At 40.6% G+C, this 23,876-nt stretch overlaps 1 protein-coding gene across 8 annotated transcripts in view; it reads left to right on the top strand.

Moving 5' to 3' along the window:
* The window catches only part of MCF2L2 (MCF.2 cell line derived transforming sequence-like 2), a 333,832-nt gene that overhangs the window by 97,459 nt on the left and 212,497 nt on the right, over positions 1 to 23,876 (top strand). For 7 of the 8 annotated variants that reach the window (XM_051983258.1, XM_051983256.1, XM_051983259.1 and 4 more), the window contains exons 4-5: positions 15,676 to 15,766; positions 19,199 to 19,318. In XM_051983258.1, the coding sequence (XP_051839218.1) occupies positions 15,676 to 15,766; positions 19,199 to 19,318 (211 nt within the window). The remainder of the gene's footprint in view (positions 1 to 15,675; positions 15,767 to 19,198; positions 19,319 to 23,876) is intronic. The other variant, XM_051983252.1, reaches the window with a different exon arrangement.

Here is a 23,876-nt window from a genome sequence, read left to right as displayed (position 1 = left end):
TTTATTAAATGCCTGCTCTGTGCTGTGCCCCATTCTGGATCCTGTGGGGAAGATGTTCCTTCATCACAAGGAGGGTATTTTACTGCTGGCCAGCTTCTCTCCGCTGTTGAGGATCCCAGTTGAGGATCCTAAGTTTAGGGAAGAAAGGGACCTTAGAGGCAATGTAGTCCAACCTCTTTGCTTTACATATGGGGAAACTAAAACCCAGAGAAGTTTTAAAAAGCTGATGTGAGCTTGCTCTACACTGAGAGGGCCAGAGCTCTCAGGGATAGGGAGGAGATTTGGGGCTCTTTTGACCTCACTCGAAGTACTGGGTTCAGTTCTAGACATCAGTTTTTTTTTTCCCCACTGGCAAAGATCATCGCTTGTGGAGGAAACTGAGATTCAGAGATTATGATTCTTAATAGATGCTTGTTGAGGAAACTGAGACCCAGAAACACAGTAGGTGCTTAATAAATGCAGAAGGCCCTTGTACTCATGCCATATGAGGATTGCTTGAAGGGGTAAGACATGTTTAATTTGGATCAGGGGAACTTGAGAGCTTCCTTCAAGAATCTGAAGTAACTATCATGTGGAGGAGAGATAACCCTTATTTTCTTTGGTTCCAGAGGGAAGAACTTGGAGCTATGAGTAGAGTTGCAAGGAGAACAATTTACGCTCAATGTCAGGAAGAACTTCTTAAGGTTAAAGTATCTAAATAGCAACTGGGATGGATAATAGATCTAGAGTCAAGAAGACCTGAGTTCAAATGTTGCCTTAGACTCTTACTAGCTCTGTGACACTGGGCAAGCCACTTAGACTCTGTTTGCCTCAGTTTCCTCATCTGTAAAATGAGCTGGAGAAGGAAATGGCAAAGTACTCCAGTACCTCTGCCAAGAAAACCCCAGGAAGTTTACAGAGTCAAACATGACTGAAATGACTGAACAACAATAACAATCAGGGATATAAAAACTCAGAAGAAAAAAGGTATCCTTAAGTAGGGAGATATTATGGGATATTGGAGAAAGGGTGGATTTTTATTTGTTCATTTAAAGTAGTACACACCTACTCTGTATCCTGCTGAATTTTGGTAGGAAGAGCTATGTGAAAATAAGGATATGAGCACAGGCAGGAAGGTGGAAGAGTAAAATAGATCAAATTTCAGAGTAAAAAGAGATCCCATTGGTAACTCACTCCAGTACGTGATGTGATGGGGAAACCCTGGCTCTGGGATCAGAGGAGCTGAGTTCAAATCCTGCTTTATTCTCTGGGTGACCTTGGCCAAATACTTTCCCTTCTTCTCTGAAATGAGGGGACTGGGGACCAGAGCCTCCGAGTCAAGCCAAATTTGCTTTTCTTTAATTTTTGCCATTGTTCCTCTGGCTAAGCAGAAAAGGTCTAATCTTTCCTTCCCTATGATAATCCTTCAGATGCATGAAGAAACCTAGGCTCTTCTCACCTACAGCCTAACTTTTCCTTTATAAGCAAAACACTCCTATTTCTTCTAACTGATCCTCCGAGGGCATCCTCCTCTGGACCTATTCTGGTTCATGGATATCTTTCCTAAGATGTGAATTCTAGAATTGAGCTTGTACGTGCCTAAAGCAGATTCATAACTGATGATTTCTTGGAAATGCATAGGAGTATCTGGACAACCTTTGCATATCTTGACTCATAGAGAGCTTAGGATCTGCTTAAAAAAACAGATTTTTTTTTCATATGAACAATCTATCCACTAACTCCCATTATCTCTTTGTTATGAAATTGCTATTTCCCAACTGTTCAGATATACAGAGGTATCGGGAAAGGAAAAAGTCAGAGGAATCAGAGGTGATTCATTAACTGAAATAGGGATGTCAGGAGGAAGAACTGATTTAGCCTAGAAGTGATTTTATTCCAGTTCCCTGTGCCAAGGGAATGTCCAGGTAGAAATGCCCTGTGTGGGGCACTGGATGGGGCAATGGATGGAGCACTGGCTCTGTAATCAGGAAAAGCTGAGTTCAAATCCAGCCTCAGCCACTTCACATTTTCTAGCTGTGTGACTCTGGACATGTCACTTAACTTCAATTGTCTCCCCCCCCAAAAAAAATAATAAAGGAAGGAAGGGAAGGAGAGAAGAAGAAAAGAAAAAAAGAGCGAGGAAAGGAGGAAGAAGGAAAGGGAGAGGGGAAGGAGGGAGGGAGAGAGACAGACAGAGACACAACGACAGAGAGAGATGCCCAGTGGACAATGGGAAAGTAACCAGAGATCCACATGTGTTCTGGAACTTCTACAGGAAATTCTCCCCACTTCCTCTTAATTCCGATACCTTTTCTGTGTTAAATATTTCCTTTTTATTCCATATATAGCTTGCTGTGTATATATTTGTTTGTATCTCTCCCCACTGTAAGTTCACTGAGGGCTTAGACTGTCTGCCTCTTTTTACATCCTAGCACTTACTAAATGCTTCTTGATTGATTGAAAGCATGAGATATTGGCTACACGTATAGAACCTATATTGTATTGTTTGCCATCTCAAGGATAAGGAAGGGGGAGGGAGAAAAGAAAGGGAGAAAGGGAGAAAGGGAAGGGAAGAATTTGGAATTCAAAAATTTAGAGAATGAATGTTAAAATTTATTTTACATATAATTGAAAAAGAATAAAAGAAACAAAAAGAAAAACAAAACAGAAAGCAAGAGAGATTGAGGAGTTAACTGAAGGGGAGTTGTTATAGAGGTGGAAGAGAAGCAGAATATCCATTCTTCCACTGATTCATCCATCCACCTATTCCATAAGTGGGGACTAAGTGACAACCACAAGCATGGTGTGGGGCTGGACATACAATCATAAAGGGGTCCCGGTTCTTGCCTTCGAGGAACTGATAGCCCAGTAAGGGAAAGGATCAAAAATTGGGGATACGGAGTCATTGAAGCTTGCACAGGAATGCCTCAAGCACCCTTGCACACTGTGGGCTGTGTGAAATTTCCCCACTCTAGGTACAGGTGTGGAGGTACACTTGAGCCATAGGGCTATTTATCCCTATTTTCTATCTTAGTCATAGTTTCATGTGGGGTTATTGAATCCCATCCCCTCCCAAATGTTTGACATCAACTTTGCATAATAATAGGAAAAGTAATTCTTTCTTCTCTAGGCTGTGACTTGGGCCACACCTTATCAATTCTTTATTTAAATAACTCTGGCTTTAGTCCAAATCCCACACAAAATCTGCCCTTCTCTGGCAAGGACTAGGAAACTTTTAGATTAGTGGCATGGAGGAGAAAAACACTTCAAGTTTATTGTTAGGCAGAGTTATGGGGGTCCTCTTTTTTTTTTGCTTATAGGGGATCCTCTATAATGAAAAGTTCTGTAAAACAAATTTTTTTCTGATATTTGTTCATATAATAGTCACATTTTAAAATAAAAGGATGTGAAAACTCCAGGATGATTTATTACATAACAATAAATATACAAATAGTTCAATTAATTTTAAAAAATGGAGTTAAGAGAATTTAACTTAAATAATTAAGTTACTGACATATATATATATATAATATAACTTAACAGGACCAAATTATTTTGGTAATATAATTAATTATTCATTAAACTGCTTTTGACTTGGTTTGTCTAAAGTTCTGAATCAAGCTTTACTCATACTTGAATGAGTTCTAGCTGACAATTAATTCATGAATGGATGTTCTTGGGTAAATTACTGAATTTCTAGATTTCAGTTTGCTCCTTATTAAAATAGATAGGAGCATTGGAGTTTTGGAAGCATATCGGCTATAACGCCTGCTCCTTGGAAGGCTAAAGTTGGTGGGTCCGTTGAGTTTAGGAATTCTGAGTTACAGTAGGGACAAAGTAACTTAGATGTCCTCATTCAGTTCGGAACCCCTATGTTGAGTCTCAAGGCGGGAAGCTAACAAGCTAGCTAAAGAAGGGTGAGCTAGCCCAGGTTAGAGACTCCAGGTTAAAACTTCCATGTGGATCACTGTCAGCATCCTGCCTGTGAGAGGCCCGTCCCTTCCAACTTCTAATAGGAAGGAGGACACGTATACGTGTCCACGGCTTAAAGGAAATATATCCAAAATAGTTAAATATAAAGTAGTCTGCGAAAGACAGAAGGCACTAGGAGTTGGGAGCATCAGGAGAGGGTTTATGGTGTGAGAATCATGGCAGATGGTACTTGAGCTGCATCTTAACCAGAATTTTAAAATGTTTTGAGTGACCAAGCTGTACCAATGGACGTTGTACCTTTTTTTTTTTTTAATCCACAAGGCAAAAAAAAAAAAAAAAAATAGATACAGGATGACAATTTTTATTTTAGAGTAAAATTATAGACATTTTTGCATTGATTAATGTTCCTGGTCCTTCTAGGGTTAAAGGGGGGATGTTCTGAGGTAGAGATAAGATGGAGATAGAGATGGTATGGAGAACAGAGAGCCCTAGCTTGGCTAGATTGCAGAGCATGAGAAAGGAGAGTAATATCTGACCAGATTGAAAAGATAGGTTGGGGCCAGGCTGTACCGTGTAGGACTTTGCAGACAAAGCACTTTATATTTGATTCTGTCAACCACTCATGACTTGGTTCATTGCATATCTCAGGCTGTCTTTTTCTCCTCCATCCCCATTATCCTGGAAAGTACACGGTGACCAGGATGCATGGGTGAGAAGGAAGCTGCCTGTGTATTCAAGATGTAGTGGGGAGAAAAATCTGGAACCAAATCTGATGGTTAGAGAATATGATGAGGGGAGGTGAAAAGTGGGCAAGTTGTAGGTGAAGATGTTGGGACAGCACCAGAAAACTATTTGCATCCCTTGTTTTTAATGAGCATGAAACTTAATTAGCTTATACCCTAGATCTGGAGAAAAGTTGGCCATTGTCTACCAGTTTTACGAGAAAAGGGAACAAAACTCTAACAGAGGGAGCTATTGCTTCCCCTTTTACTGTAATCCCTTATTTTTGTAATTGAGCTTTTTTTTTTCTTCCAGGAACAATTGGGGGGCTTCCTCTAGACAGCTAGTCACTATCTGTTGCATAATTTGTCAGTTATACCAAGAGTAAACGAGAGACAACAAGCATACTCACTTTGGAGTCAGAAGACCAGAGATTTAGTTAGTTTCTCCTCTGCCTTTCACTTTCCTGAACATCAATTTTCCCATATGTCAGATGGGAATGAGGTGGGTAGAATTTATACAACCCATCTCACAGGTTGTTGCTAGAAAAGCATTTTGGGTATTTTAAGGCTTGAGTCCCACATAAAAGACCCTCTCTGTTAATTTCAAACTCTCAGTCTTTAGTTGTGTTAATGCCACAGTGATTAATATTTCTGAGAGGTGACATTTAAAAAAAATTAATTGATGCTCATTTAAAAATTATTATTATTATAGGGAGTAATTGTAGGAAATGCTTATTTCCCTCCCAACTATTCCCTCAAGATAGTCCCTTTGTAATAAAGCAAAATTAAATTAAATTATACACACACACACACACACACATACACACACACACACACACAAGGCCCCTTCAGGCAACCACCTCTGACAGTACATACAACAACATTCTACCATAGTTTCTTTTCTCTTTGGCATGAAAAGGACTTTTTTTCCTACCTTTTCAGTTGGTTAGAGTTTGACTTCCTTCTAGGGAGCTTTCTATTTGGCGTATAGTTACTGTGTATGGTATTCTCTTGGTTCTGCTTATTTCTTTTTGAACCAGTCCACGACAGTCTTCCCAGTACACTTCTTCAAAACTCAAGGTTTTTATCACAGCTCATTGAACTTTTATTTCTCCATTTTTGGAGCTATTTCCCTTATCCAGTTGTGTTTTCACTTTTAGACAGCTGTCCAGAAAGCAGAAATACCTAATCATCGTGGCATTATTTGTCCTATTTTTAATTTATTCTCTTTTCCCCCTTCCTTTCTTCCTTCCATCCCCCTTCCTCCTTCTGTCTCTCTGTTTCTGTCTCTGTCTTGCTCTGTGTGTCTCTGGGTCTCTATATCTCTGTCTCTGTCTCTTGTCTTTCTCTCTGTGTATCTCTCTGACTCTGTTTCTCTCTTTCTCTTTATCTCTCTCTGTCTCTACCTTTCTCTGTGAATTGATTTTTCTCTCTCTCTGTATGTGTCTTTCTGTCTCGGTCTTTTTCAGTCTCTGTCTCTCTCTGTATTTTTCTCTTTTTCTGTCTATCTATAAGAATCAATGCATTGAATATTTTTGAAAGGAATACATGCTTTTGTCTCTAATTTTTTCTTAAAATTACACCCACTTGTACACACACACACACACACACAGAATATCTACACAATAGTCTCACTACAGAAATGTCAGGCAGTGTGACAAAATGGAGCTATAGCTGGTCTCAGAGCCGGAAAGAGCCAAGCCTTGCTTCTGGCACATGCTGTCCTGAGCAAGTCCCCGTACTTTCCTATTTTTTAGATAACTCTCTGAGAAAATAAGAGACATGATGAGTTGGCTAATCCCTGGCCTACAGGGCCAGTCATGCAAGAATTCCCAGGAAAATTTCATCCCACTCATTTTTTTGCTAGTCTTTGAACATCCAGTGCTCTCAGCGGGAGATAAAGGATGGATTTTTGATGAACAAAAACCTTTTCTGCGCTTGCTTATTCTCCTTCAGGGCTGAAAGCATCTTGTGGAAATGAGGGGCTAGATCTGGCACTATCCCATCTGAGTGCCTGGTAGCCACAGCCACCTCCTTTATCTCTCCAGAGTTCCCTGCAGATTCCCAGAGCCCGGTGAGATAGGAGTTGCAGATAGTCTCCCTCGGCTGGTTCTGAGGTGCCTTTGTTCCAGAGTGAGGATGCTCTCCAAGGGAAGATTAGGGAGAAATATTCCACGTGCTAATGACAGCTACTGCCTTCAAGGGCAGTTTTTGCAGATTGGTGTCTAGGACTGGCCAACTTGCTGCTTACTTGTTCAGATTTCTCTCTCTTCCTTTCCCCATATTCCCGGCATTCCAGTGATATCAGCCTCCTTTCTGGTCCTGACATGAAACATCCATCGCCTGACTCTGGGAATGTTTACTAGCTACCTCCCATCCCTGGAATCTTCTCCCCCTTATCGTCTCCACTTCTTGGCTTTTCCAAGTCACAGCTGAACTCCTGCTTTCCACAAGGAGACTTTCTTCCTGTTTTCTTCTGAGATTTTCCATAGGTTCAGTTCTGCCTCCTGTGAAGAGGTTGAGATGTCATAGGTGGTTGGCCCAAGGGCAACGCCAGTACCCTTAAGGGTAAAGCTAGATGCATTTTGATTTTACTGTCTTCTAGAACAGCAACTTGTTCAAGTCTTCCATCAAAGCAGCCAGGTTTCCTGTTAACTTGAGGGATTGTGGGTGGCTGGATGCCTAGAAGAAGGATATGGAAATGGTCCAACGGGTCCCTGGCTTCTACCTATTGAGGGCTTCTGCACTCTGTCCTTTCCCCATTCTGGGGTCTTGTACTGTCTCTACCTCTTTTTTTTAAGCCCTCAAACTGCCTGAATTTTCTCTTGGTCAGCCCTACCCTAAGGTTCCTCACTGAAAATAGGAGAGGGAAGCGGGGAAAGAGAGTGGAGAAGGAGGAGGGAGTGACAAAGTGAATAGAGTACCAGCTCTAGAATCAGGAGGACCTGGGTTAAAATCTGGCTTTAAGACACTTAACACTTACTGGCTGTGTGACTTTGGGCAAGTCACTTAAACCTAATTGAAAGAAAGAAGGGAGGCAGGGAAGGAAGAAATAAAGGAGGGAGGAAGGGAAGGGGAGAGAGAGAGAGAGAGGAGAAAAAAGAAGAAGAGGAAGAAGAGGAGGAGAAAAAGGAGGAGGGGAGAGAAGAAGAAAAGAAGGAAGAAAGAAAAAGGAGAGAGGGAAAGAAGAAAGGAAAAAAGAAAAAAAAGAAAGGAAGGATGGAAGGAAGGAAGGGAGGGAGGGAGGAAAGAATAAAAAAAGGAAAGAAAGAAGGAAGAGAGAAACAGAGAGAGAGAAAAAAAGAGAGAAGAGAAGAGAAAAAAGAAAAGAACATAGGAGTTGGGACATGTTGTTTGGTGCCAAATATTGGAAAACAGCTTTCATGTTTCCCCAGAGCCTTCTCTCTTCCAAGTTAAACATCTCCAGTTCACAGGACATCTCTTCCTCAATCATGTTGCCCTCCTTCCTATCTTATGAGCTTGTTTTTCATATAGTTAATTTTCCTCTGTACTGCTGGGCTGGGACATTGTGGGATTCAGTGCAGGTTCTAAGCAAAGCCTACTACAAATAGCCCTTTTTTCTTGTGTAGTACTTTGAGATTTGCAGAAACTTTACATATATTATCTTATTTGGATCTCACAACCATTTAGGTGCTATTATTATCCCCACTTTAAAGTGACCCTGGGAACTAACTTTAGTAGGGAACTAACAGCCAGTGTCTGAGATCATATTTGAACTCAGGTCCTCCTGACTTCAGGGCTAGTGCTCTATCCACTGCACCACCTAGTTGCCCCTTTTAGCCACTTTTAACATCAGGATAAATTTTAAGCTGCTTTTAAAAAAGAGAAACATTTTGAAGAAGAAATGTTTAAATTGAGGAAAAACTTGTAAAAAAATTTTTGTGTGATTTTTTTAGAAGGCTTGGGTAAGTCATTCAACTCCAATTGTCTCAGCAAAAAAAAAAATAAAATAAAATAAAAACACTATAAACAACATTATGTTGACCAATCAGATGATCTCTTACACAGAAAATCATTCATCTCAACTTTGGCATATATTGATCACATGTAAAAAACTTTCATAAAGTTATCAAGTATGAATTGAATTGGATTGGATTACATCCAATAAAAAACCCAATTAACATTCATTAATCTTTCACTTATAAATTAAAACGATTCTGGGATTTCAGACATACATCAAATAAGTGGTAGATTAGTAACATTAACTAAATATATCTCATTAAATATGAATAGTTTTCAAATATCCAGAAAATATTTCCTTTTCTTTAAAAGCCTAATTCATGTGTAACAACATCCAGATTAAAAGTCACATTTTGTCTAATAGCACCTGTCAAATTTCATAATCTAGATTTAGAAATACAACACAATTTAGAAATACAATAATTACACAGACAATAAACTTCAGGTGCTACCAATTGCGCATTTGCAAATTATCACATATAAAAACCATTCATCTTATTACCTCTGGCGTTATAAAACCACTTTTGAGTTATCGGGTATGGAACAATTCCATTCAATTTTATAAATCATAATAATGGAGAGCTTAGCCTAGGCTATGTCCCTGTGTTAAGTGCTTTGGAATCATTATGTTACTTGGATCTCCCCATAGGAAAGGAGCCGGGGGTGATTAAAAGATGCTTGAGGAACAGAAGGGAAACCTTCTCCCTCCGATTTAGACGTCTAATGGTCCTTTTGCGTTAATTTGTTTGTAATTGGTCCAGTTTGGACCTATCATAGGAGCCGCAGCAGAGCCCAAGGCTGTGTTGGGTGAGCTCGCCCCCGCTGGCAATACTTAGGGTCATCAGCCTTCTAACAGCTTCGGAGTGGGATTCCGGCTGTCCCGTGCCCAATTTACGTGCCTTCAGAGGAGACCTACCCAAGGCGATGCTGTCTCCGACCCCACAGAGGGTTAGCGAGGAATCTGAACATCTGGACTCCAAGCTAGGATCCGGGCATTTGGGGAAGGGACCCTCCCGCGTCAACGTCCAGGCTTCGGGAACTTATTAGTCCTGTGGTTCCAAGTCCGGTTGCTGGGGGGAAGGGGGGGGGAAGATAGGGGGGAACAGGGGAGGTAGGGGGGAGCGAAGGGGGGAAGGAGAAAAGCGGGGGAAGAGTCCAAATTCTCCAGATTTCCAGCGACTTGACGACACTTGACAGCATTAATGGCAACCTTCCCTCCCCCCTCTCCCCCAGAGTTCCGTCTAAGAAAGACACAACAGTTAGGTTGGATCTGGGCGTTGATTCCTCTAAGCAAATGGACATGGGAGCTCAGTTAGAACTGAGCTTCGGGTGGGGGAGGGCAGCCAGAGGTTAAGAAGATAAAAATCGCAGAGTGGGGGGGGTGCGATCGCATATTGATCTTATCGGCTCCTGTCGGGGCAGGGCTCTCCCAGAAGTGGGAGCTGGTGATCCGGCAGAGCCCGGAGAGTCCTGGACTCAGTATGTCGGCGCCGCGAATTTCGGGTACGCCCAGCTTAAGGAGCGCTCGGTTTTTTCTCTGACGGGATAGTAAGAGCTCCAGTAGAACAAGGTGCGCTTAGTAAAGTCATTAACCTTCCCATTTTCACACAGCGAAGGACACAGAAAGATCCCAGCCAGAACTACTGAGCTCCTTCCACGGAACTCCTCCATCATGGCTACCTTTCTCTTCCCCGTGGCATGTGGAGATTTGATCTTCCTTCCATATTGGTTCTTCCTGCCTTGTTCGTTCTATCTCCAGTCCTAGTTCTTTCCCTAACTTCTCTGATGCTCTGCTCACATTTTTTCCTGGAACTACTGGGCTGATTCCGTCTCTTGTCTCAAACCCCCCCTTTTTGGGGGGGGAGGGGGAGAGGGGAGGGAAAGGAGGGGGAGGAGAATAGCAATCAAGATTAAGTGACTTGCTCAGATTCACACAGCGAGTAAGTCAGGTATCTGAGGTGGATTTGAATTCAGGTCCTCCTAACTCCAGGGCCAGGGTTCTATCCACTGAGTCACCTAGCTGCCCCAGTCAAACCACTTCTTAACAAGTTCCTGACAAGGGGAAGGGAGGGAATGGAGCCAGTTATCAGAGAAAAAGGCTTGCACCTTTACCATATAGACTTAGTATTTCATCCCTAAGGCTGTGAGTCTCTCTTAAAATCAATAACACTTAAGAGAAAGAGAAAAATCAATAAGATTATACGGAAGATTTCTGGGAAAACACTTAGTCTGTATATTATTAATTATTGCTGCTGAACTCAGCAGAAAGAAAAAGCTATCGACTTCTATCTAATGAAATCATTAATTTTTTCTTTATGGATGCTGGTCTATAGGCACTGTGGATTCAGTGATAATAAACCTGATCTCTTCTCTTCTCTTCTCTTCTCTTCTCTTCTCTTCTCTTCTCTTCTCTTCTCTTCTCTTCTCTTCTCTTCTCTTCTCTTCTCTTCTCTTCTCTTCTCTTCCTCCTCCTTCCTCCTCCCTCCCTCCTTCCTTCCTTCCTTTCTCTCTTCTCTTTCTTCTCTTCTCTTCTCTTCTCTTCTCTCTTCTCTTCTCTTCTTCTCTTCTCTTCTCTTCTCTTCTCTCTCTCTCTCTCTCTCTCTTTTTCTCTCTTTCTCTCTCTCTCTTTTTCTTTCTTTCTTTCTCTCTCTCTCTTTTTCTTTCTTTTTTATAAAAAAGCAATCTGAAACTCCAGATTGATTTCTCATAAAGCATCAGGCAGTCTTACTAGGAAGAACACAAACCTGAGAATCAGGAGTTTTGAGTTTTCTGCCATGTTATCCATGAATAGTTAAATAGCCTCAAGAAATTCACTTAACCTTTCTGATATTCAGTTTTCTTATCTATAAAATGAGGGAGTTGGACTAAATATTCATTAAGGTCCGAGACTGGGTTGGAACCAATTCAAACTGATTGTTCAGTTTTTAGTATGAGCATTTATACCTTGGAAGTCAGTAAACATCACAAATCAGATTTTGATTTATTGTTTTGTTCCTGGCCTAAACTTAAGAGAATGATGGAGAAATTGTTAATAATGAAGATTAAACTTTAAAGTATATCTTGAGTCTGACTCTTGAACATTCCAGCACAAACTTACCTTCTATGATTCATTCCACTTTATCTCTTTAGTCCACTCTCATTTCCCCCTCTCCCATTCCTCATCCTCTACCATCCAATCATGGTATCCTGTCTTATTTTACAGCTATCACGTATCTTTGTAGTCACACCCTCCTTTTCGCTCACGAGGCTACAACTCTAGTTGAGACTTTCATCACCCTTCTTAGGGTTTCTCATTTGGTTTTCCTGCTTTTCATTTTTTCTTTTTTTCAATTTCTCTTTTACATAATTGCTAAATCACCTTCCTGATGTACATAGACTAACCACATCACTCTCCAATTCAAAATCATTGAGTGATTCCCCTCATCTCCAGAATAAAAGAGAAGCTTCTCATTTGAGTATCTTACTGATCTCACTGTAGCCTACTTTTTCTAGGTTCACATTATTCCTTTCACAAACTCTACCTTTCAGTCAGAGTCACCATCTTATTGTTCCTTGAATTTAACATCCCGTCTCTCACTTTGGAAGCTTTGCACAGGGTGCCCCTGATATCTGGAATGCTCTCTTCTCACTTTTGTGTCTTAGAATTCCTGGATTTAACTTGGGTCTCATCTTCCACCAGAAGCCGTTCCTAATCCTCTTAATCATTAGTGTACTTTCCCTCTATGAACTATCCTGTATTACTTATCTGTTTATACACTGTATCTTCTAGTAAAAATCTAAGCTATTTGAAGGCAGGCATTTTTAATTTTTTTAAGCCAGTGACCAGCACAATGTCTAAATATTTTATTATTGTTCAGTCATTTTTCAGTTGTGTCTGACTTTTCACGGTTCGATGTGGGGTTTTCTTGGCAAAGAAACTGTAGCAGTTTGCCATTTCCTTCTTCAGTTCACTTTACAGATGAAGAAACAGAGGCAGGCAGGATTAAGAGACTTGCCCATGATCACACAGTCAATAAGTGTCTGAGGCTGGATTTGAACTCAGATCCTTCTGACTGCAGGTCCAGTATTCCAACCACATTGTCACTTAACTGTCCCAGCTGCTATTTCTACTCTTGCCTAATTGTAATCTACTCTTCATGTCACTCTCAGAGTAATCTTTTTAATACCTACAATTTGCCATGTCAATCCTCTGATTATAAGTCTTTATTGGCTCTTTATCGCCTTCTAGATAAAGTTCAGACTCCTCTGTCTGGAATCTGTGGCTTCCTGCCACTGGTACCATCCTTCTTCCCCAAGTTTATCTTCTAGTTTTGCTCTCCATTTGTTCAGCTCCCAGATGAGTCAGGACAGAGCTCTTCTTCCTGAACCCATCCTGTTCTCACCCTTCTTCAAGATGGTTCCATCTTTTCAATACTTTCCCTCTTCCTCCTCCTCTTCCCTGGTTAACTTCCTCCTCATCCTTCAAAGCCCAATCCTCATATTACCTCCTCCTCCACAGATTTCTCTGCTGCCCCTGACCGATAATGACCATCCCCTCAGATTTTCCACAGCACATCTCTAACTCTAATGCATTTTCCATGTCACAGTATATATGAGAGCCAATGTGCTCATTCCTTTTCCCTGCAAATTTTGGTGGTAGGAAATCTTGTGTTTGCAGACTTTTGGTTCTCCCCCTTTTTCTCTGACCATTCTTCTCCATCTTCTTTGTTCATTCATCATTCATATCAAGTCCACTAACTGCAGCTGGCCCTGGAGGCTCTGTCCTGGTCCCTCTTTTTCTCTCTCTTCACTTTTTCCCATGTTTAATTATCAGCTTTCTAATGGTGACTTCCCAATAGAAAAGAGCTCATGCGTAATTTATATCAAATTGCTTATCTTTTCAATAAGAGGGGATGGGAGGGAGGGAGAGAATTTGAAACTCAAAGTTTAAAAAAATGAATGTTAAAAATTGTTTTTACATGTAATTGGAGAAAAGTAAAAAAATTAAATAAACATGCTTAAAGATGGTGGTCACATACACAGAATAAAATCAGCATTTATATATCACATTAAAGTTTGCCAAGCTTGCAAAGCTTTACAAATATGATCTCACTTATTCTCAGAAAAAACCTTGGAGAGGAGGTGCTATTATAATCCCTTTATACAAATAAGGAAACTGAGGTCGAGAAAGATAAATTATTTTATGTATCTATGGATACACAGCTAATAAATAGTTGAGGCAGAATTTGAACTCAGATCTCCCCAATTCAAAGTCCAGTGTTCTATCCCCACAGACACATTCCTGCCTCTATAACATGTTATGACATAATATATTGATACTGATACAAGACTTCTTCTTTCGATTAAGATCAGCTGATGTCTTCTTCCCTGCTCAACTCCCAAGCTCAACTCCAATTAGCTACTCCTCTCATGGCTAACCTCCTTCCCCCAAGGGGTTCTTATAACTATTTTCTCTAAGAAACAAGTTGAATAATTATGTCTTATGATTCCTGGCACTTTAAAAAAGTTATAATCACCTTGGAAGTTAGGAAAATAAAAGTGGAAATATTAAAAATAAATGAATAAAAGGAGTGTCTCAAAAACTCTCAGGCTAAACAGAAGGGACAAAAATCCTAGTATTCTGGACAGGAGAGGACCTTAGTCCAATGTCCCCATTTTATTGATAGGTAAACTGAGTTTTAGGGAATGTTAGTGACTTGCCCAAAGTCACAAAGGCAGCAAGTAGTAGACCCAGGATTTGAACCCAGGTTTTTTTTTTTTTTACTACAAGTGGCACAGTGAATAGAATATCTGGAATTAGAAGATCTGAGTTCAAATCTGACATCAGACACTGTGATCCTGGGCATGTCAGTTAACCCTGTTTGCCTCAGTTTCCTCATCTATAAAAGGAACTGGAGAAGAAAATGGCAAATCACTCCAGGATCTTTGGCAAGCAATCCTCAAATGGGATCAAGAAAAGCCAGACGTGACTGAAAAAATGAGTGAACATCCCATGATTTTTCCCTGAGCTGTGGTCCCCTAAAAATGAATCAGAGGTAATTGAATTTAGATTTATCTCGTTAGAAAGGATGTGAACTCCTTGAAGAACTTGTTTTGTTTTTATCTTTCGGCCCCCAAACCTTGCCTGGCCCAGAGTAGGCATTTACTATATAAATTATTTGATGAGTTAAGAGATAGGATGTCTCTTCCTTGTGGGGAATCTTTATTTTGTTTACTTTTTTAAAAAATTATTTATTTATTTTTACAAGGCAATTGCAAGTTAAGTGGCTTGTCCAGGGTCACACAGCCAGAAAGTGTTACGTGTGTCTGAAGCCACATTTGAATTCAGGTCCTCCTGACTCCAGGGCAGGTGCTCTGTCCTGCTCCATCTAACTGCCCCATGGGGAGCTTTACGTAGGGCATTTTGCGTGCTCTAAGAAGAACAAGAAAGGGAGGAAATGTCCATCCTGGAGGCTTAGCTTTTAAAAGGATCCAAATATCTTTGGATTTAGGGCTAGAAGGGACTGTGGGAGTATCCGGTCTCATGTTTCCCTGTACAGAGAATCGGGGAGAGGGCCAGCGAGTGATGGGGCTGTGGGGTCTCAGCAAGACACATTTCCTTTCACGCGTGTTCTGATACAAGCTCCATTTCGCTCCCCTGATTCTTGGTGAGCCGTTTGCACCTTGCGCTGAGTGTGTTGCCTTCTCCCACAGCCCGGGTGGAATCCTCAGGAGAAGGAGCCAACCCCAGCCCCATGACGTGTCAGTGTTTGGGGAGGAACATGACAGGGCCCAAGATGGGGGTGTCCGCCTCCCCCAGGCATCTGCCGGCCCCCGGCACGTTCAGCCATGGAGCCATGTGGCCCTAGCCCACATCCCTGCATCTCCCAGCCAGGGATGCAGGAGCCGAGAGATAGGAACAGATAAAGCATGCATGTTTTATGAGGGCTGCCAGGCAGCCTCGGGGTACAGAGTGGGAGCTGCCCCTGCTTTCCGGGGCTGGGCAGCGGCATGGAGTCGGGTCACCCCAAACTCCCGTGGATCCCTGTAACCCCCCACATCTCTTCGTGTTTCTTTGCAGTCTGGAGGCTGCCAGCATTGGGTTCATCATTGTTATCGACAGAAGGAGAGACAAATGGAGCTCCGTGAAGGCATCCTTGACCCGAATCGCAGTGAGTACCCATGATGTTTGTGTTTACTCTGCTGCTGATGATGGAGAAAACGTAAGCTTTCCTGACCTGGAAGGGGGACCTTTCCAAGTGCCCGCAAAGCACACTTCCCCGGTCTCTCGGAAGGCGAGGAGCTGGGGAACGTGTCAGAAAATACTAAATACTGAATGCTCAAAGAACTCCCTTAAATCCTGGGTCTGGCTAGACAGAGAGAGCGGAACAGCCAGGGTTCTTGGCCATGAATAGATCAAGCAGAGTATTGCATCTGAGTTTGAAAAAATACAAGAGCATCCTGTGAGTGCCGCACAGACCGTGTGGAGTTGGGGAGGTCAGAGTGGGAAGGGTGTATTGAAATTATTCTTTCTGAGGGTTTAGGAAGAGAGATCAGGAAGAACTCAGTTCAAATCCTAGCTCAGATCCTTAGCAGCTGTGTGACCCCGGGCCACTCACTCAGTAGCTCTGTGCTCCATTTCTTCATCTGCAGAATGAAAGCACTGGATTCTAAGGTCCCTTCCAGTGTAAAACTATGACTTATGCTCATTTCTTTTAAGCGGTAATTCTTCAGTTCTTTTTCAGTCAAATTCATGGGAAGGGAGGATGGGAATTATTATTTATTGAAAAGTTTTTCCCTGCCGTTGGGGTTTGTGAGAGCATTCTGATGCTCTCAGATAATGCACTTGTCCAGATTCCCTCCTCCCGGCCCCTTCTCATCACCTTCCCTTTTAAAATAAAAAGGGTTTGATTTCTTAAAGTTTGAGCAACAAAGGCAAAGGAGGCAGCATTTGGGAGCTGACCAGCAAGGCTGCACAGTGGGGAAGGCTGGAGAGAGAGCACCCCCTGTCCTCAAGTGGAATCCTGAGAGGAGTAAAAGAAAGAGATTCCTTCCTGGTAGATTTAGTGCTTCTTTCCTTCATCTGTTGAGGACTTGAAATTAGGAAGAGGAGTTCCAATCCAGACTCAGCCACTTAACTAGCCAGTGTGACCCTGGGTAAGACACAGCCACCCCCAGCCTCAGTTTCCTAATCTGTAAATTGGGAATAATAATAGCATCTACCTCCCAGGGTTGTTATGAAACTCAAATGATATAATATCTTTAAAGCAATTTGCATACTTAAAGTGTTATATAAACGCTAGCTATTATTGTCTATGATTTCATTGCTGTGGGGAAGTCTGATCAGAAATCTCTTGCATCCATACACATTCACCATTACTTAGAGTTTTAAAGAGTTGCCTGGCCAGTTCCAGTGTCTTGTGATGGAGAGAGCCACCTACACCTGAAGGGAAGACTGTGGGAACTGAACATGGATCACAACATAGCATTCTCACTCTTTTTGTTGTTGTTTGCTTATGTTTTATTTTCTTTTTTTTTTTTCTTTTTGATTTGATTTTTCTTGTGCACCATCATAATTGTAGAAATATATTGGATTTAACATATAGTTTAACATGTTTAACATTCTTGCCATCTAGAGGAGGGGATGGAGGAAGGAGGGGAAAATTTGGAACACAAGGCTTTGCAAAGGTCAATGTTGAAGAATTTTGAAAATTAAAAAAAAAAAAGAGTTGCCCAGGAAACCAAAGGGTAAAGTGACTTTATACAGCCAAGAATGATCAGAGGTGGGACTTAAATCCAGGTCTTTCTGATGATAAGACTAGCCCTCTCTCCTCACTTTTTTTGTTGTGCTTCAGGATATATAGAATTCCAGCTAATTATAGTGATGTGACTTAGCAAAATTCCAGCTTCTTCTGAGAGTTACATGCAAGCATGACCTAGGCTAAGAGATCTTAACTCTATGTGTGTGTATCTGCTGTCTATGGATCCCCTCTGAGAAAAATGCTTTTAAATGCATAAAATAAAATGCATGGAATTACAAAAGAAAATAATTATATCAAAATCTAGTTATCAAAAGGGCTTTTTTTCCTTTTTAATTTTAATATTTTATCTTTTTCCAATTGCGTGTAAATATTGTTGTTTTTAAAAATTTTATCAAAATATGTTTTTTTTAAATCAACAGATTCTCAGACCCCCGCTTTAGAACCCCCTCTTCTTAAGAGACAGGGAGGGGAAGACGCTGTTCCACCCTGACAACTTGATAACTTGAGTCTATTTGGGGCTGTAGAATTATCCTTTCTAGTGGCTACACCCACACTTGGCATCCTGAGAATACAATTCTAACTTCAGAGTCTCATAACAATTTCTTGCTCACTTAATCCCAAGACATATAAAATTTGGGAGAGTTGACCTAAGGGAGGTGGGTGGAAAGAACAGGGAAAGGAATAACTAAATAGAGTTGATATTCTTTTTAGAAGATTCCTAATCACGGTTAATTAAAGATGGGTAATGGCAGTTTTTTTGTGTCCTCCAACTCTCTGGCAGAGTTTGCCTGCCAAGAGACCCTTAGTTCCCTCCAGGCCAGTGGGTTCTGGGTCAGTTGTGGTATCCATGATTCGTGGGATTTTCTCACCTTCAGTACCTTCAGCTATTGGGGTCTACCCGAGAGCCCACTGGGGTGATGAGCCTCTAGCTAACATTTCCCTTTACTCAGTAATCTCCTGCAGAGAATGAGTACAGATTTTGTGCTACAAGAAGCCATAGTGATGATCAGTTTAATAAATAATCTAATATCTAGTGAACCTAAGAGATATGGCACAGGATATATATTTTTGAGTGAATCTTTGATGATCCAACAATTCATCATTTTGTGCTCCCCTCTTAAACCTTAAACCTTAATATAGCAATCACTTCCAATTTGTGACTGGGTAACAGAACTGTTAGCAATAGCAACCATTGAATGGAGTCCTGTACTTAGCCTGAGACATTTAAGTAGATTAAGGACATACATTGGGCAGAGGGCATCCGCTCTCTGCACCCAAATTTCTAAACCTAGGGGCAAAGGCACATAAAAGGGAGATAGTCCCTGTCTTCAGAGAGTTTACAACTGGTAGATGTCCTGAGGATGTGCAACAGTAAATAGCTTGAGAAAGAAGAAGGTATTCCAAACCACAATCTGTGTAAGAGCTCTTAATAGAAAGAGAACTAGAGGAGGAGCTCAGGAGGTTTCAGTTCAGTTCAGTTCAGGGGGGTTTGAGATGTACTCCTCAATTCAACAAGTATTTATTTGTTTCCGTGGTGCCCAGGGAAAGCTCAACAAGTATTTATTGTGTTTATTATGTGCCGACTACCATGTTAATAGCTGGAAAAACCCATGCCCAATTGAGAGTCCCTGCCCCTTATGATTTCATTTGATCTGCCTCCCAGATTTCTTCCATCCCCATCCAAAATGGCCCATTTGGAGCACTTCTCTGGGCCTCTTGACCTTCCCCTTTATTTACTGGTGATTCACTCCAGGCCAGTTGCATCACCTCGAATGAAATTCAAATGCAAGAGAGTCTTGGCTGTGAGATGCCTTTCCTCATGAGCTTTTTTCACCATTCCAGGGAGCATTTCCAGGAAACCTGCAGCTCGTCTTTGTCCTTCGGCCATCTCGCTTTATCCAAAGGACCATCGCTGACATTGGCATTAAACTCTATAGAGATGACTTTAAAATGAAGGTACCGGTAAGCACACCCTTCCATTTTCCATTCTCTTTGTCAAAATTTTTGTTTCTACTTCTCTTATATCCTTTTCTTCTTCCTCTTTTCTCTTTTTCCTATTTCTGTTCATCCTCTTCTTCCCATCCCTTTTCTCCTTTTTCCTCTTCATCTCTTCTTCCTCTTCCTCTTCCTTTTCCTTCTCTTTCTTCTCTCTCTTCTTCCTCTTCCTCTTCCTCCTTATTCTTCCTTCATCTATTCCTAACTTCCTTTTTCAGGCACCAAGTGCTTTTCACTATACATGAATATAAAGATAAAATATGGTCCTCAGAGCCAAGGAGATTTATAGTCTAGTTCCAGGGAAAAGACAATATGCTCATAAAAATATTACTGACAATCCAAAGCAGTATATATAATTTAGGTGTCAATGGCTTGGTCTTGATTCAATCTAACACATATTTTCTGAGTACCTCCTATGGGCAGGGCATTGTGCTAAGAACCTGAAAAACAAAGAGACAGATTAAAGTACCCTTGAGGAGTTTATATTCTACTGAGAAAATAAATGAAATCAAGAGATAGTGTGGACTAATTAATAGAGAGCTCACCTCCAAATCATTTAATCTTCTATGTCCTAGGAAATGCTCTAAAAGACTGGTTTTCAGGGAAAAAAATGCTGATTAAATGAGTAGAAGATGAGTCCTGACCAAGATTTCCCTACACCAATAAAATCACAGGTCTAGATAAAGCAAAAAAGTGTTTTAGGAATTTAACAAAGGGAAAGATGACTAAGACTTTGGAATAGTTCCAGATCACGGTGTGCTTTAGAAGCAGGATGAGGAGATTGTCAGAGAGGAGGGGGAAGAATTTTAGGCTGAAGAAAGGAGTAGAAACCTGACTAGAGAACTTGAGAAAATGGCCAGAAGTGAGGTCTGGAAGGTGTGTTGTATCAGACTAAGAGTTTGGAATTGATCCAAGAAATTTCAAGAGTTTTCCAAGAAGGGGAATGTGTGTGTGTGTGTGTGTGTGTGTGTGTGCTGAAAATGATGTTTATAGCATTATAATCCCAGGATTAAACTAGGAATGATGTGCATGGGAGGGCGGTGGTCACAAATATAGAAGCCCTACATGGTATGAAAGATATAGAAAAGTAAAATGGAGTTCCTACTTTAAGGAACTTAGAGCCTATTTATAAAGAAGAAACCTATCCATAGGAATATTTAGCAATTCAAGGCAGAATATATTAGGAGCTATGGGCATAGGAGTAATTCAATTCAATTTAATTCAGTTCAATTCAATTCAGAACAGTAAGCATGTACTCAGTAGAGAAGGGAAGGTCAGTTAAAGTGGCAATGACATAGTGGGGGGGCAGAGGTAATTAAGATTTGAGCCTGAGTTGATGCAGCAGATGGAAAGTGGAAAGAAATGGAGTAGATTTGAGAGCTAGAAGGAAGAAAAGACACCCCAAAGTGATGACTGGATGATGAGGAAAGGGTTTTCATTTTCTTCTTGCTTCCCTTTTTGGTTTGGGGTTTTTGTTTTGGTTTGCTTATCAACTGATTTGTTCTGTTCCCTTTGGAATTAAGCCAACCTCAGAGTAATTTTCTCTCATTCTCCCCTCTGCTAAAGAACTTTTCTCCTGGGTTTAAAAATTGAGGTGAGCATTAAAGGAAATATAGCCCAGATGGTTTTGATTCAATTATCCTGAATTCAGCAAAAAAAAAAAAAAAAAAATCATTTTAAAAAACGAAATCAGCCTTCAAAGTGCAGGAAAACTCTTTGTACTTTCCATAAACCAACCATACCTGTTTTTCCCCTTATAGAAGTGATAACTTGAGGCTTTTTAACAACTCCTGAAATTTACATTCCTAGGAGATCAGGATTTGATAATTAGAAAAACTTGGTGAAGTTCCAGATATATTCCCAATGTCTTATCGAAAGATCTTTACAAGTAGCATGTACATATGTAAATATGTATGTCTGAAGATAATTTTTCTGTTCCTTGGTGATTCTTCCTTGGAACTTGAATGGAACTCTGTTATCTTGATAGCAAGAACTTTTTTTTTTGGTCACTCAACAGGCATTTATTCAAATGAGGTTATATCTGTAAAGTGATTAATACAATGCTTTTCATAAAGTAGATACTCAATGAAGGCTTATTATTCCCTTCTCTTGCTATTCATTAAGTACCTTCTATGTGCCAGGCACTGCGTTAAAAAATGAGGATACAAAGAAAGGCAAAAGACAGTCCAGAAAAGTGTTTTCTAGAATGCTTTCTGGACTGAGATTCTTGAAAAGTGTACTTACTTTCTGGACTGAAAGTCTAGAAAAGGAGTGCAATCTAGAAATGAGTACTTTCTAGTTTGAAAGCCCAGAAAAGAGTGCTTGCTAGAGTGCTTTCTAGATTGAGAGTGTAGGGAGGGAGTGCTTTCTAAAATGAGAATCTAGAAGAGGGCTTTCTAAAGAGCTTCCTGGATTAAGATTCTAGAAGATCATGCTTTCTGAACTAATAGTCTAGAGGAGTGCTTTCTAAAGTTCTTTCTGGTCTGACAGTCTAGAAAAGAATGCTTTCTAGAGTGCCATCTAGAAACAAGTACTTTCTAGATTGAGAGTCCAGAAAAGAGTACTTTCTAGAGTGCAATCTAGAAACAAGTACTTTCTAGATTGAGAGTCCAAAAAAGAGTGTTTTCTAGACACTTTATAGATTGACAGTCTGAGGGGAGTGCTTTCTAGAATGATAGTCTAGAAGAGGATGCTTTCTACAATGCTTTCTGGACTAACAGTCGGAAAAAATGCTTTCTATAGTGCATCCTGGACTAAGATTCTAGAAGAGTGCTTTTTGGACTAATATTCTAGAAAAGACTGATTTCTAGAGTGCTTTCTGGACTAACAGTCTAGAAAAGAGAGTTTTCTGGACTGACAGTCTAGAAAAGAAATACTTTCTATATTGGAGATCTAGAAATAAATGCTTTCTAGATTGAGAGTCCAGAAAAGTGCTTTTTAAAGCACTTTCTAGATTGAGAATCTAGGAAAGAGTGCTTTCTAGAATGTGAGTCTAGAAGAGGGTGCTTTCTAGAGTGCTTTCTGGACAAAGATTTTAGAAAAGAGTGCTTTTTCAATAACTTTCTAGAGGGGTGAATATTTTCTAGAATGAGAGTCTAGAAGAGGGTGCTTTCTAAAGTGCTTTCTGGACTAAGATTCTAAAAAAGAGTTTTATGGACTGACAGTCTAGAAAAGGAGTGCTTTATGGACTGGTGATCTAGAAAAAGAGTGCTTTGTAGAGTATTTTCTGGGCTGACAGCTTAGAAAAGAGTAGTTTCTAGACTGAAGATCTAGAAATGAGTGCCTTTTAAATTGAGAGTCTAGAAAAAAGTGTTTTCTAGAACACTTTCTAGATTGAAAGTCAGAGGAGGAGTGTTTTTTAGAATGAGAGATTAGAAGAGGGTGATTTCTAGGGTGCTTTCTGGGCTGACAGTCTAGAAAAGAATGCTTTCCAGATTGAGAGTTCAGAAAAGAGTGTTTTCTAGATTACTTTTTAGAGTGAGAGTCAGGGGAGTGTTTGTTGGGAGGAGGAGGGGGAAGGACAATGACACCATCAGCACCACACATTCAGTAGTTTTGTCCACCACCTATGACACAATTACAAAGGGCACTAATAAAAGCTAAAAATGAAGGGTATAATATATCTGATTTAAAAATAGAAGTATATCCTGTGATTGAAGAGTTTGACTCTTCAGGCCAAGAAAAAAAGAAGTGTTTTCTAGAATGAGAATCTAGAAGAGGGTGTTTTCTACAGTGCTTTCTGAACTAATCATCTAGAAAAGAATGCTTTCTAGAGTGCTTCCTGGACAAAGATTCTAAAAATGAGGGCTTTCTGGACTAATAGCCTAGAAAAGGAGTGTTTTTTAGGGTGCAGATCTAGAAATGAATGGTTTTTAGATTGAGAATCCAGAAAAGAGGGCTCTCAAGACCACTTTCAAGATTGAGAATCTGGTGGGGGGGGGAGTACTTTCTAAAATGAGAGTCTAGAAGAAGATACTTTCTACAGTTATTTCTACTCTAACAATCTAGAAAAGAGTGCTTTCTTGTGATGACCACACTAGCACCCAGGATACCTTAGAATCAGCCGGAGTCAGGATAAGCAAAAGTCCTTAGTCTTTATTCTTGGTCTTTAGGGATAGAAGTGAAGGGAATGGAAGAGAATTTCCGAAACCACCTTCTTCCTCGTCCACCGCAAAAAGTGACTCTGGCTAGTCTTACTCCATCTCCTAGTCCCTCCTACAATTCTCTGTATATACCAGTCACTGAGCCAGCACAGGATAGTAGGAAGGGCCATTTTCCAAGCATATGCCCATAGAGTTTTGTCCAGTCGGTAGTTAGCCTCAAGTGCTCGGCAGTCCTGACTTCAGTGCATTTACTCAAGAGTTTCAGCCCTCTACACTTTCTGAAGTAAGATTCTACAAGAGTGCTTTCTGAATTGATGTTCTAGAAAACAGTGTTTTTGGGACAAAGATTCTAGAAAAGAATGTTTCTAGAGTGCTTTCTGTATTAACAGTCTAGAAAATTAATGCTTTCTAGAGTGTCCTCT

This window comes from Antechinus flavipes, chromosome 3 (genome assembly GCF_016432865.1).
Source record: "Antechinus flavipes isolate AdamAnt ecotype Samford, QLD, Australia chromosome 3, AdamAnt_v2, whole genome shotgun sequence".
Taxonomy (NCBI): Eukaryota; Metazoa; Chordata; class Mammalia; order Dasyuromorphia; family Dasyuridae; genus Antechinus; species Antechinus flavipes.
The sequence above is the reverse complement of the archived record's forward strand: the minus strand, read 5'-3'. Positions and strand labels throughout refer to the sequence as shown.